General features: G+C 43.2%; 1 protein-coding gene across 4 annotated transcripts in view; it reads left to right on the top strand.

Moving 5' to 3' along the window:
- LOC139920268 (ELKS/Rab6-interacting/CAST family member 1-like) overlaps window positions 1-15,000 on the top strand; it is a 132,272-nt gene that overhangs the window by 88,065 nt on the left and 29,207 nt on the right. For all 4 annotated transcript variants that reach the window (XR_013504067.1, XR_011785034.2, XM_078281860.1 and 1 more), the window contains one exon: window positions 7,771-7,918. Coding sequence is in view for 2 of the 4 variants with exons in the window: in XM_078281860.1 (XP_078137986.1) it covers window positions 7,771-7,918 (148 nt within the window). In the remaining 2 variants the exon portion in view is untranslated. The remainder of the gene's footprint in view (window positions 1-7,770; window positions 7,919-15,000) is intronic.

Here is a 15,000-nt window from a genome sequence, read left to right on the forward strand (position 1 = left end):
GTTAGAGAGAGAGAGAAGGAGGAATTAGAAATGGATTTAATTTTAGTTTCACGTGGACAGCTAGATTATGCACAGTCATGAACACCAGAACCAATCATATAGAGGTGTGTGTGTGTGTGTGTGTGTGTGTGTGTGTGTGTGTGTGTGTGTGTGTGCGCGCGCATCAGGCCTCTTGGCAAATCTCAACTCACAGCCACCTGATTATCAAGCAAAAAACTGACAGTGAGAGGGAGAGAGAGAGGGAGAGCAAGAGAAAGGGAGAGAGAAAAGAAGGAGGAAAGAAGTGAGAGGGAATGGGAAGAGTGGGGAGAAAGTCAGCATCCCATTCAACCCTCTGTCACAACTCTTCCTCCATCCATCTTTCCATACTCTTTCTGTGTGTGTGTGTGTGTGTGTGTGTGTGTGTGTGTGTGTGTGTGTGTGTGTTGCCTGGAGGCAGTAGTAGCTACCACTGAGAGCCAGCTGTGCCCTCCTGTACCTCCTTCTTCTCATCTCTGTTGCACTCCTCTCACCTCCTCTCCTCTCTCCTTTATTCACTTCTCTTTTTTTTTCATTTGTCTATTAACAAGTTATTCCACACACTGTTTCTCTCCTCCTTCTTTCTCTCTTTTTCTTCCTGACATACACTACAACAAAAGCTGTGGGCAGGAGTCAGCGTTATGAGTGTGCGGTATGCGCCTCACGTTCATACAGTTCCAACAAAGCACCAGAGATTTTAACCATAATAATAATAATGATAGTAATAACAATAATAATGTGAAATAGTAGGAAATCTCTCTACTCACTACGCCATCCTGCTGCCCTGCTGCAATTGATGTTTTCATGTTTTTTCAAGTAAAAGAAAAATTGTGTAAATATTCTGTTTGAGATATTACAGTTTTATTCAGGGTGTCTGCAGGGCTTTAAAAAGCAGAAATGATATTAAAAAGTATTAAAGGTCTCAAAATAACTGATCTTTAAAAGTATCAGATCTTAATGAGTATATAATTAATAGAGGTCTTGTGTTTTTTCCACCATGCAATTACTACTTTAATCAGAAATAGCCTTGCTTTGTTTTGTTTGTCTTAAATTCACGTCCAGGTAGCATTCAAAAGGTCTTAACAAGTCTTAAATTTGGCTCTCTAAGACTTCCAGATAGCCTGGAACTAGTTGGATATCGTTGTGTTCATGAACTAGGCACCTCCCATCACAGAAATGTGGTGGGGTTCGACACACTGCACCTCCTCTAGGGGTTAAAGAGTAAACTCTGGTGTCCCACAGCCCCCTCCTCTGTAACCGGAGCAGACAGTGTCAGAGGAAACAATGGGGAGCTGCTCTCTGTTCAGAAGGAAACGGAGAGCAGAAACAGAGGATTATTTCTAAAATAGCTCTGTGTTTGTCTTAGACAGAGACTGGGCAATGTCACACAGGACTGGATCTACTTTATACACACAGCACACGCACACACACACACACACACACACATACAGGGACACACACTTCATTCTTTCACACACAAACGCACAGAAAAACCAATGCATATACACACACAGAGGGACAGGAACACACACAATCTTTCAACATGCAAGCTTCACTCTTACACACACACATACACACACACACAGATAATCACACAGATTATCTGTGTGTGTGTGTGATAAGTACATCCTTATAAGCACACACACACACTGACACATGTACAGAAACACATGCTATCACAGACACACACAACTGTCACATGAACACACACATTTTATCAGACAATAGTGTATCTTCCTACACACTCCTACTCACTGACGCACACACACATACACACACTGTAGATTGCAGTAGAGGGTGACAGTATAGAAGAGATAACGCAGCACACACTGGAAGCTGCTCTGGAGCGTGTGTGTGTGTGTGTGTGTGTGTGTATAGGAATATGTGAGTGATCTAAGTCCAGGCATTAGTGTCTCTGATAAAGTGAGGGGCCTTAAGTGGTTTTAGGAAGGATAGGGCCCCCCTGTGTGTGTGTGTGTGTGTGTGTGTGTGTGTGTGTGTGTGTGTGTGTGTGCGTGTTAGGGTTGGGGTCAGGTGCCTGGTGTGTTTGTGTGTGTCTGCTTAGTGTCTACCTTGTCGCCACGGCGATGACATCATGGCACACGACCGCCGAACTACGGAAAGAATTCCTCTTGTCTTCTCTATACAGAGAGAGAGAGAGAGAGAGAGAGAAGGGCGGAGGGATAGAAAGAGTGACAAAGAAAGGGGAGGAAGAGAAAGAGAGAGGAAAAATGCAGGGGAGGACAGAGCAAGGCATAAAGATAGAGCGACAGAGAAAAGGGGAGAGGGAAGTAAAAAAAAGAGTTTATATTTTCAAAGTAATAATGTGACATTTTCCTATAAATAAATGCCTATTTTGCTACTTGCTACCGCCAACTGATACAACACAATAGTGATTCAGCCTGTACCAAGTTCATGAAAGCTTTTCTGTGTCTGGTATGCTCTTTCCCAGGAAAAATTATCTGACACAAAGGGAGTGATGCATTTTACGTTTCCAGCAGCAGCAACAGCGGTTTGTTAGGAATAAAAAGAAGAAGATCTGGGTAGTTAGCATGAGCAGTGATAGCCGCCGTGGCTGAACAGACAAAGAAAAGAGCGCCGCCTACAGAAACTCAAAATCCATTAACAGAAAATCCAAGGAAAGAGACGTCACATCACTGGACACACTGTTTGACTGAAGTGATCTGTGGGAAGTGCAGTGCAGAAACACCACAGCAATGAGCACTGAGCAACGAAGATGGAGACTAAATTTTAAAAAAAGGCTCACCGATAATTTCTTAAACAAGCCTTTATTCTGCGGTTAAATAAACCTTCTTCCAACTTGCATATAGCCTCAACAGTGCCACAAAAACTTGAAAGGAAAGCTACAGTTATAAAGCTGCATGTCCAGTGGGAACCTCTCCTCTTTTTCTTGGTATTTTCAACAGAAAGGACACATTCCCAACAGCGCTGAGAGCTTACTGTGTTTTCAGCGCTCTCCAACATTAGAAGTATCTCAACTTTTGGCAAAAGAGCGCGGCACTTTAAGCCGTTTTTTTAATGATCCCATAGAACAGCAGTAGCCAGAACCAGCACTAGTCATAAGCATGTGTTTAGCTCTGCACACTGAGGTGCCCAGCGTGTTTTATACGAGTGTGTGTGTTTTAAGACAGAGAGATGAAGGGAAAACCATAGAGAGGCGCAGAACGAGAAGAGTGCATCTGGAATAAATATCATTTTATCACTGGGGTTTATAAGCGTCGTGTGCTGGCAGGTAACTCTCAGATATGACATAAAACTGGACGCACTGTTAGCTTTAACAAGACTAATGTTCCATTAGCGTGTATGTGTGTGTGTGTATGTGTGTGTGCGTGTGCGTGTGTGTGTGTGTATCAGATTGTTTGCATAAAAAAGACACTGAGTAAGAGTGTGACAGTTTTCCAGTACCTATCTCATAATCTGGAACGAAAGGAAGGAAATATTATGACCACAAATGTCACCATGGTGTAAAACATCCCGGTCCAGGAGCTCATGTGGGTTTGAAAGTTAAAATGTCTTTAATTGGTCAACACACTGATGAAGAGAAAGAGCATTTTGGATTCCTCATAAATGAACAGGGGGTTGTTGAAGAAGACTGATATCCAATTTGCAGTACATGCAGATGAAAAGTGGCTGCCAGTGGGTCAAACACATCTAACTTGCTACAGCATCTTCCAGATCAACATCCATCCTTGCATGATCGAGTCAAGGTAATAAAAGAAAGTTGAAACGTGTTTAGCTTGGTGGTAAGTTGCTTAATGAAACCTTAGGCTGGTAGGGGGTTACAAATAAAATTGTCACAATCAATGAAGTAGCAGTGAGTTAAGACTTAGGCTTTCAATGTAACGTAAGCCAAAGTCAACAAAGCAGGAACAGGAGTACTGCAGCGTCCATCAATAAAAATTTCACTAAAACAACATGTAGTCAAGTTAAAGTAAATTTCCATCGTTTCTTCTCATCAAGGTGTCTTCCAGCCGTTGCGGGGTCGTCTGTCTGAGTCATCAGAAGTGGTTTGGCGCAATCATTTACTTCCTGTTTGTTCAGTCCCGGTTTGCATTGATTAAACAGTTTCCAAGTATAGGCTCGGTGGAAAAGACTAACCTGTTACAGTTAAGTCCAATGTCTTATAATTTCTTGTTTCAAAATGCAGATACTGTGAATTCTAAAGAACCACATACTTTGTCCACCATATCTAAATGTGTTTTCAATATCGAGGACATGTTTTCTTTGCAGAACCAAAAGAAATGTGAAAAAAGTACAATAGAACCTGTAATTATATAATGCTCACTGATCCCTATTCTGAACTGGGAGCTGCCCAGTACAACCTCAGTCTTCTACTTAATCACCAGTGAGCAGTTGGACAGTATTTGTCTCTGACCAGACAATCCCGGGGAGTCAAACCGGCAACCCTCCAGTCACAAGGCCTTGTTCCTAACCGTTCAGCTCCCACTGAGACCAAAAGGGTCTGGCTGCAGACCTCCACTGTCAGGCTAACCTCCGCTGTCAGGCCAAGGAGTCAGGCCAGCTCCACGCTCAGGTCTCTTCTTCTCTCATTCTAATGAGGCAGCCCAACGTTCTTCTTCATCGTTGTTTTTTTTACTTGCTCTTTACCTCCGCTGTCAGGACAGTGCCACTACTATCTTTTTCTGTCGGCTAATTTTAATGGCTCAATCCGACGTTGTTGTAGGTCGGTTAATCAGTGTTTTTGTTTGAAATTATGTGTCTAATGGGCTGTTTTTGCTTTTTTTTTTTTGTACATGTGAATAATTAAGCGTATGCATGAATGAATGAAAACAAGCAGTAAAAAAAAAAAATAATGAAAACATCAGCTAGAAACGGAGGGAAAGGATGAGATATCTCCTGCAACTATTGTTCTGATATTTCATCTTTCCCGGTTAGCACTATCCCCAAATCATAAGACAGTCATGAAATAGCCTACGTTGTCCCCTTAAACATTTTTACTAAATCATTAATTAGGGATCTCTTTTTTTTGTGGCAGCCTCGCAGGGCTTTTATTTTGAAAAGAAAATGCGCTTCGGCGACAAGCCTGGAAATGTGGCGAGTTTCACGGAACTTCAGCTTGAGAGGGTACTGGGAGTTCAAAATAACTGACGAAGAGACCTGAGCGTGGAGCTGGCCTGACAGCGGAGATTGGCCTGACAGTGGAGGTCTGCAGCCAGACCCCCCTCACTGAGACAGGATAGCTGCAGTCCAGATGCATGATGGGACACTTGACAATGACAGCGTGGTCGGTGAGGTTGACCAAGGAATCTGTGGGTCCTCACACAGTCCAAACATCTAATCTGTCTTCATTTAGACGCTCTCATCATTGCATTCCACACTGCACCACTATAACTGTGTGTGTGTGTGTGTGTGAGAGAGAGACAGAGAGTTATAGTGTGTGAGTATGAGAGAAAGAGAGAGAAAGTGAAAGAAGAGAGAAAGCGAAAGAGAGGGCCTGTGTGTCTGCGTCAGTGTGGATTTGTGGGTGTGGGGGTATCTGGATGACTGTGTGTGTGTGTGTGTGCGTGTGTGCGCGCGCATGTTTGAATGTGTGTGTCTTCTTACATGCATGAATTTTTGGCAATATATTTTGAAGTTTTGGTCTTGTAACCAGTTGCAGTCGATAGGAATTTGGGGATATTTGACCATCAGTATCAGTATCTTGCTTATAGTGTAACCAAATTTGGTGAAAATAATTTTAAAAACATCCACATTTTGTCCAGATGAACAATATTAATTATCAGAAATGTATCTTAGGAATTAAGATTTAACAATTACACAACACATCCCAGATCATTGGCCTTCCCACCCCTAATCTCTCAGACCTCAATAACAAAGCCATAATACGCAGAGCACTAACCGTAACTCAGGACCCCACTCACCCCCTTAATCCTTTCTTCACATTGCTCCCATCTATCTATCTATCTATCTATCTATCTATCTATCTATCTATCTATCTGCCATTATTGTTGGTGAAAATCCTCATTTTCTGCCCCTGATGGTTAGTGTTCAAACTCTTGTTCATAATGCTAAACAACCTCAAGGGTCACCTAGTTCTCGTATGGCTTACTCAGTTCAGGAATTCCTCTTCATCTTCACCATCTTCTCCTTTCTCTTTCCACCTTCCTTCTTTTTCCTTTTTTTCTCCTTCTTTCCCCATTATTCTCAAAACTAAAAGACTGAGCTGTTTCCGGACATCACAATGCTGCTAGCAGCTATAGTTCTGTTTCTTCACATATGACATTTCTTTTAGGTGCTTGTAATGTTGGTGATCTAGAAATTGAAGCTTATGTCGTTGCACTTGTTGTAAGTCTCTCTGGATAAGATTAGGTAAATGCGTAAAATGTACAATGTAAAAAAAAAATGCAATATATGAATATAGAGAGAGAAAGGCAGAGAGACAAGGACAGAAGCAGTTTACGTGTATTTCTGTTTGTTCATATGCGTGTGTTTCCACTGCACACATGCATTTATCTCTGAGTGTGTGTTTGCATCTTTACGTGCGTGCGAGCGAGATTGTGTGTGTGGCCAATCTTCGAGCCATGTGGGATTGTGGGAGATCCGGTGTGATTTAGATTCCTTCTGGAAGCTGAAGGACAGGATTCCGAGAATTCCGAGCCCTGGGTGTCCTCAGCGGCGGCTCGGCCGGATCTGGAGTGGATGGGATGGATGGGATGGATGGGATGCGGCTTGTTGCTTCCCGACCACATGGAATGCTATCTATCTGTCAGCCTGACCGTCCAGGGGGGAGAGATAAAGAGAGAGAGAGAGAGACAGGAGGGTGAAGAGACGGATGGATAGAGACAGAGATGAGAGACAAGTATAGAAACAGAGGGAGTGAGAGAAATATATATATATATATATATATATATATATATATACAGTATATACATATATAAAGAGAGAGAAGAAAAGAGAGAACTGAGAAATTAGAAAGAGAAAAAGAAGGAAGACAGACAGAGAGAACTTTTTTTTGCATTGGCAGCTCATGTCAAATGGCATGATAATACCAGCCATTAAATTAAATTGAATTGAATTGCATTTAATTGAGCATTCTTATTCTCTTGTTTGACACAATCTCTGCCCCCCTCTCTCCTTTGGCACGATTCATGCTTAACCACAAAATCAGTCATCCAAAGAAAGAGAATTCAGACCCCTATTAAAATGTGATTAATTACTAAATTGACTAACTGTGGATCCACATGGGGGGGGGGGGGGGGGCAGGGTGGCCTAGTCTTTAGAGAGCCTGACCTCTGAAGCAAGCAGAAAGAGAATCTCCCATAAGTATCACATTGTTATTAACTACATGTGTGTGTAATTCTCTCTGCAGACAGGACAAGTTGTTGGTGGCAGTGACAAAATCGCTAAAATTAAAGCTGCACTAGGCAAGGATTTTATGTGAAAATACACCCGTTTTATTACCCTAAATCACAAAGCAGGGCCGCAATAGAGAAGAGCGATCCATCCCCTCTGATTGAGACGCTGTAGATTCGCCCTGTTCGCCCCAAACTGAAATTCTGGTGTCGGGTATGGAGGCTTCTCTGCACACAAGAAGTGACAAATCGAGAGAAAGCTGGACTCACCAATGTTACGTCTTTTCCTCTCTTGTCTCTTTGGTATTCGTTGGTATGAAGCAATTGCCATTTGCAGCTCTGTTAAAATATGTAGTAAATAGAAGAAAGTATTACTGACTCAATTGACTGATTCATGTGTGTGTTCTCCTCCCTGCAGACAGGAGGCGCTGCTGGCAGCCATCAGCGAGAAAGACGCCAACATCGCCCTGCTGGAGCTCTCCTCGTCCAAGAAGAAGAAAACCCAGGAAGAGGTGGCAGGGCTGAAGAGAGAGAAAGATAGTCTGGTACAACAGCTCAAGCAACAGGTAGGATCACACACACACACACACACACACACACACACACACTTTGATATGCAACTGAACACCGGGAAAGATTTAATTTTGGTCAGTTGTTTGAATGAGAGGAAAGGAGGCGAGGAGAAGGAAAGATGAGAAGCAAGGGAAGGAGGCAAGGTGAGGCAAGGAAGGGAAGGAGGCAAAGAGAGAGGGAGAGAGTAAACGATAAGGGAAAGAGAGAGAGAAATGAGAGAAAGAGAAGGAGAGAGAAACTGAGTCCAGATGTGACCACAGTCCTTCGACCACCAAGGGTAAATTTAGGATTAACCTACCCCTCCTACACACACCACAGCGCGCGCGCACACACACACACACACACACACACACACACACACACACACACACATTTCAAATCTCTGGTGACAGCTCTTTCATATGAATTTGTATTTACTTAAATTTACTGGCTGCATACATATATATATATACACACACACACACACACTTCACCCCTCTGGTATGAATACAAATTTAGCATGCATGCACACAAGCGTGTACACACATGCACGCACACACACACACACACACACACACACCTATATGTACACACTCACCCATGCCAAAAACAAGGATATAAACATGACCAAATGCCGCTGTGGTTCCGCACAGGGGCCTATTCACACACACACACACACACACACACACACACACACATAGTAAAGGTTCTCGTGGGTCTAGTGAATTAACCAATCCCTGAGTGGATGAGCCTACTGGGAGTTTAGTGGATTTCCTCTTCACTCATCTGCCTTCTGTACATCTTCCCCCTCTTCTTCTTTCCTTCTTCCTGTCTGTCACTCTCCTCTCCTCTCTTTTTCACTTGTTTCCCCGCTCTCTCTCTCATGTAAATTAGGCATTTGTTTGAGAGCACAACAGATGTAACAAATATTCCTGTGTGTGAAATAAAGAGAAAAGGTAGAGACACGTTTTTTTTTTTCTTTTAAGCAAGACAGAACCATTTCAAATACACTCTTCCTTTCCACCTCTCCTCTCTCTCTCCCTCTTTCTACGTCTCCCCTCTCTCCTCCTTCCCTTTTACCTCCCTCATCTCTCTTTCCTTCAGTCTCCCCTGCTTTTCATCCGTCCTTTCCTTCCCTCGGTGCCTCCCTCCATCTCTTATTATAGTAACTGGCTGTTTGATCAGTGGTTGTGGCCGATACATTCCTGGGGAAATCAGTGTCAGACAGAGAGAGAGAGAGAGAGATTTAAGAGGATCTACACATATATTACATGCACACACACCTACTAATTTACATTGTAGGCATTGTACGCACTTCTGCATATTTGTGACCGCAATCACACACACTCACTTACACACACACACACGGCATCACACACCATACACACTGATAACCCGTCCTGTTCTCCACCCTGTCTGTATGTGAGACTGTCGAGTTTTCACTTTCACTTCACCCCAATTCAAAATGTGAAAGGAAACTGCTGTTTACATAATAATAATGCAGTTTTCGTCCTCAAAAATGGCTGAATAGATCGGGTGTAACAGCGTTTTCTTCGGCGAAAGATTTCCTTTTATTGAATATTATGGAAAATCCACTCGGTGAATAGAGGCAGCTGAAAGCGTTCAAAACGATGGAACACTTTGCCTATACTTGCAAGAGAGAAAGTGTGTGTGTGTGTGTAAGAGAAAGTGAGTGAGAGAGAGAGAGAGAGAGTGAGTGGCTGTATCAAGTCAAGTCATTAGAACATGCATCACACTCTCTCTCTCTTTCTCCCTTCATCCCTTCATCTCTGTCTCCGTCCTGTTTGAAGTCTTTTATGACACCTCGGGGTCTCGGAGGTGGTTACTGACAACACAGAGACTCTACTGTCTGCTGTGTGAGTGTGTGCGTGTGTGTAGGGGGTGTGGGATGGTGTGTGTGGTTTTTGCTCCCCTCTCTCTCTCTCTCTGTCCCTCTCTCTCTCTCTCTCTCTCTCTCTCTCTCTCTGTCTGTCCGTCTCTCTTTCTCTCTGTGGTGTCATAATTTTCAGTCCCTCAATGATGGATCACAGCCGAGATTTCCTCACTATTCCCCTGTGTGTGTGTGTGTGTGTGTGTGTGTGTGTGTGTGTGTGTGTGTGTGTGTGTGTGTGGTGAAGCCATCCCGTGGGCTGAGGCTGGTGTAGTATTTTTAGCTTGCTCCCTCAGAGTGCTACACACACACACACACACACACACACACACACACACACACACACACACCAGGCTCACACACTGCTACTGAGAGAGAGAGAGGCAGAATGAAATGTGTGCGTATGAATCAGTGATGTAGTAAATAAAACGATTATTAACTCTGGTTGCCATAAAGCCAACAACCACAGGTGTAAACAAAAAAGACCTACAGTATATTCTGGTAGGTTGACAGTTGTTTTCATTTTGAAATTTATTTCAGTTGCAAAACTGGTCTTAAATTATATTCAAATAGATGCTGAAAAGATCTTAAAAAGTCTTAAATGTAACTAAATCTTGCAGATTTATTTTCTTGAAAAGAACCTACTTACTCTCATATATACTATGCTCAGAAAGTAGTGATTAAATTACAATTAACAAACGGAATAGGGAAGTAAACTAAGTCGAGGCCGGTTTACCTTCCATTAAATCCCTGAACATGTAGCACAAGAAGTGGTGGTTGAGAGAGAATACAGAGGGACAGAGAGAGAGAGAGAGAGAGAGTAGGTGAGAGGGAGATGGATAGAAAGAGAGAGACAGGCTGAGAGGATGATGGAGTGAGACAGAGCACAGGAAGACAGAAAGATAGATGTAGGGATTGGAGGAAAGAGAGAGAGGAGAGTGTAGAATACACAAGTACAAGTAGAATTTCTCTTTGTATGTACGTACATGCACCCGTGTGTGTGTGTGTGTGAGAGAGAGAGAGAGAGAGAGAGAGAGAGAGAGAATATGTGTGTGTTCATCCCTCGAAGTGCTTCCTGTTTTTTGCCCTTTGACCTCTAGCTACAACATAGGCAGGAGACTGTAGATCAAGATGATCTCAGCTCTCTTCACTCTGCCTTTCCCCATCTATCTTTTTCTGTCTTGTTCTCTCTCTGTCTGTCTGTCTCTCTCTCTGTCTGTCTGTCTGTCTCTCTCTCTCTCTCTCTCTCTCTCTCTCTCTCTCAATCTCTTTTTCTCTGTCTCCTTCTGTCCTTTTTCTTTGTCTATCTCCCTCCCTCTCATCCTCTCAGTTTTATTCTCCTCAACCAAACCATCAGTGTGCATGACGGAGAGACAGAGACAAAGACTGTGAGAGAGAGAGAGAGAGAGAGAACGCAAGGGAGGGAGAGAGAGAACGCAAGGTGAAGAAGGAGGGATTGTGAAATTTATGACGAGATGGAGCAAGACAAAGAAGAGGGGGAAAGAGTCAGATATACCATCAGGGAAATGTTACTGACCCCTCAAGAGACACATGTGGTTAACATTTACAGGAACAGTGTGTGTGTGTGTGTGTGTGTGTGTGTGTGTGTGTGTGGCCGTTGTTCCACACCTGTGTGGCTAAGCTTTGGCAGTAGCATGGGGGTTTTATCAGCCCTTAGCTTTACATATCAGTGGTTTTGGGGAGGTTTGTGAGCTGATGGTCCTGATATATTTTCCAGCCTTGGAGACTTACAGATCTGAGGCCTGTCGAGGAAAAAGAGCTAAAATAATATTAAAATTGATAGCTGAGTCTCTACAGTAAAACGCACTCAGGCCTTGAGGTGGAGACGATGCTTTCTGTATCCCTAAATGTCCTTTTTGAACCTCTGGAATATTTGACTCCAATGGAAATTCTGATTTTTATCCGGTGAATTCAAATGAGGGAGTTAAAAGTGTGTGTGTGCGTGAGGAAGACTAAAGTTAAAGCTTTAACATGGGGATAGCTGGAGTTTTAAAGGGATAGTTCTGGTTTTTAAGAAGCATGTTTGATTGAAAATGATCTAGGAGTGTTAATTAATCCCAGAACCGTTTATTTTAGTTCAGTTTTAGATTCATAGGAAGCAGAATGTTTCATTTATCTCTCTCTGTCTCTCTCAATTCAACTCAATTCAATGAGGCTTTATTGGCTTGACCATATACAGTGTAGTATTGCCAAAGCACATTCCCAAGGGCAATTACAACAGAGTGAAAAGTAAGAAAAAGAATGATTAGGCCTGTTAAGATTAAAATAACAATCATGACAAATGTCAATATTATTGGAAAGCGCACAAGTTCTCTCTCCGTCTCTCTCTCTTTCTCACACACTTAAGCTTTCGTCATTATTTGTTTGCATTCATCATTGTCATTCTTGTCATTGACAAAAGTGGAGAAAATGTAATCTAATTTATTATTCCATAGAGACTTATCACGATGAAATAATTCCCCTCGGCGCGCGACTCAGCCACTTTTCATTGTCATTTCTAATTTTCCACTTATCAACAAATTTCTCTTCTTGACAGTGACAGGGAGGGAAAAAAACTAATCTCATTTATTATCATGATGGAATATTTCTCCTCCAACCGTGACTCAGCAACTTTTCATTATTGATAATTGTACAGTTATCAACAAATGTCTCCTCTCAACGCTGAAAGGAAAGAAAAAAACACTAATCTAATCTATTATTCCCCGGAGCCTTATCACGATGAAATAATTTTCTTCCGACCATGACTCAGCATATTTTTTTTTCCTCCCACTTCTCTCTTCCGTCTTCATTTGTTTCTCATTCTGTCCGTTGTCAGCGTGTTACAACAGAGCCGCAGGAAGGATGGAGGGAGGGAGGGAGGATGGAGGGGAGAAGAAGGAGAAAACGATAAGGAAGGAGGAGTGAAATAATGGCGTGATGATTAGATTAAGTGAGAGAGAGAGAGAGAGAGAGTTGGCACAGAAACAAGTGAGCTGAGGTCAGCATTCCTGACAATTAGAGAAAGGGGGAAGATGTAAAGAAAGGAGAGAGAGAGGAGGAGGAGGACAGGAAGGAGAGAAGAGGATGGGGAAACAAAGGGAGGGAGGCTAAGGTAAAGAGAGGGAGAGAGAAAGAGGAGGACAAGAGGGAATGAGATGAATTTTCCTCTCCTCTCCTTCCCTCTCTTCCATCTCCTCTTCTTTTCTCTCCTATCACCTCCTCTCCTCTCCTCCTCTCCTTCCCTCTCCTTCTCGCTCCCCCTCTTTCTCCCTCCCTCACCTCTCATCGCCCTTCTCCCTCCCACTGTTCCTCTCCTCCTCCCATACCATACCTCCCTTCTCTCCTCCCTCCATTTTCCCTTTTTCTTCTCTCTCTCTCCCCCTCTCTCTCTCTAATTCCTTGTTTCATGGCTTTAGTGGTTTAGTGTTTTGGGGTCAACAGTATCAGATTGGATAGAGAGAGAGAGAGAGAGAGAGAGAGAGAGAGAGAGAGCATTAGATGTGTATATAAGGGATTTGTTAGAGAGCTTATAGAGAAAGATGGTGAGAATCGACAGAGAGAGAAACGACAAAAGAGAGAGAAGGATTGATTCTGTGTCCTAGTGGCTCATGCCATGCGCTCACAATGTTGCGGGTTCGAATCCGACTCTGTGTGTGTGTGTTTAACATATATGGAGAGGATGATTGGGATGAGGAGATAGAGAGGGAAGGAAAAAGAGAGCGGGAGAGGGGGGTAGAGGACAAAGGAGAGAGAGAAGCATATGGATGAAATGAACTAAAAAACGAACGACAATAGGAAGTCTTAGTATCAGATCAGGAGCGGAGAGGACAAGACGGAGAGGAGGAGAGAGGGCGAGGGAAAGAGGGAGAGACAGTATTAGATATGGAAATGAGGACATGTCGGAGAGAGGGGGAGGAAAAGAAGGAGAGAGAGAATTAGTCACGGATACGACGGCATGTTAAGGAGCTCAGAAGTCAAGAGGGAGAGAGACAGAGACACGGTATTAGATATGCCTGTAGATGAGGAGAGAGACTTAGAAACTGTGTTAGAGAACTCAGAGATCATTAAAGAGAGAGAGAGAGAGAGAGAGAGAGAGGGAAGGAGAGACAAAGAACAGCGCATTAGATACTTTTGTAGCAGGACAGGGAGACTTAAACCTAGAAAGCGTATTGGAAAGCTGGGAGATAAGGACAGGAAGAGGGAGGGAGAGAGACAACGACGGCGTGTTAGATAAGGCGCTAGACTTTGAGGAATATTTAGACACAGAGAGCATCTCACAAGGGCTCAAAGATCAAGAGAGAGAGGGAGAGAGAGAGAGAGAGAGAGAGAGAGAGGGAGATAGAGAGTGTATGCAGACAGGGAAGGGAGATTTGGATGCAGAAAAGCCATGCAGAGATCAGGCGCCCTCTCCACACAGCTTATCCTCTCTCAGCTTAGCTCTCCCAGTCTCTCACTCTCTCTCTCGTCTTTCACTCGTTCTTTTTCCCGTTCTTTCTTTCGTTTCCCAAGTCTCAAGTCTTCCTCTCACAACGCTGAATTTAGACCAGGAGGGGATTGGTTGCAGTCCTTTTTACTCCACCTGCTTCTGGCTTCCAAAATCCCAAATCCACCTTCTATGAATCAGCCTCCTTTCCTTCCTTCCACTCATTCATTCATTAGTTAGTTTATCCATCTGTCACCCACAATATCTCAGACACTGCTGATAGTATTTAGACGAAACTTGGGGGAATGACTTCTATCACCACTGTGTTTCCAGCATTTTCAAAATTACACTGGTTGGTCCAAGAGGGGCGCTACAATTACAGGTCAAAACAAGGTGACATATGTGTTACTGATTGGCCCAGAGGGGGACTGCATCATTCATGTTGCCTTGGTGATTTAGTGACCTATAGAATAGGTGGTTTCCCATCCTGATTAGTGGCCTCTGTCCCCTTATTTTCACAGAGAATTGGTGACAAAGGTGCATTTCAAGCATAAATGGGCAGATAAGACTTCCTGTTTCTTGTATAGCAGCTACTATGTTCTATATGACCAGTCGTCTGAAAAACAGACTTCAGTGATCAATTGTGATAAAAGAGGGGAGAGGAAGGGGTTGGGGAGAGGGAGAGGGAGAGAGAGAGAGTAGGGAATTTTGGGAGTGATGGGATAAGCGGTAAAGAAAAAGAGGAAGGATAGTAAGAGAGAGAGCAGGCAGAACAGAGAGAC

This window comes from Centroberyx gerrardi, chromosome 24 (assembly GCF_048128805.1).
Source record: "Centroberyx gerrardi isolate f3 chromosome 24, fCenGer3.hap1.cur.20231027, whole genome shotgun sequence".
Taxonomy (NCBI): domain Eukaryota; kingdom Metazoa; phylum Chordata; class Actinopteri; order Beryciformes; family Berycidae; genus Centroberyx; species Centroberyx gerrardi.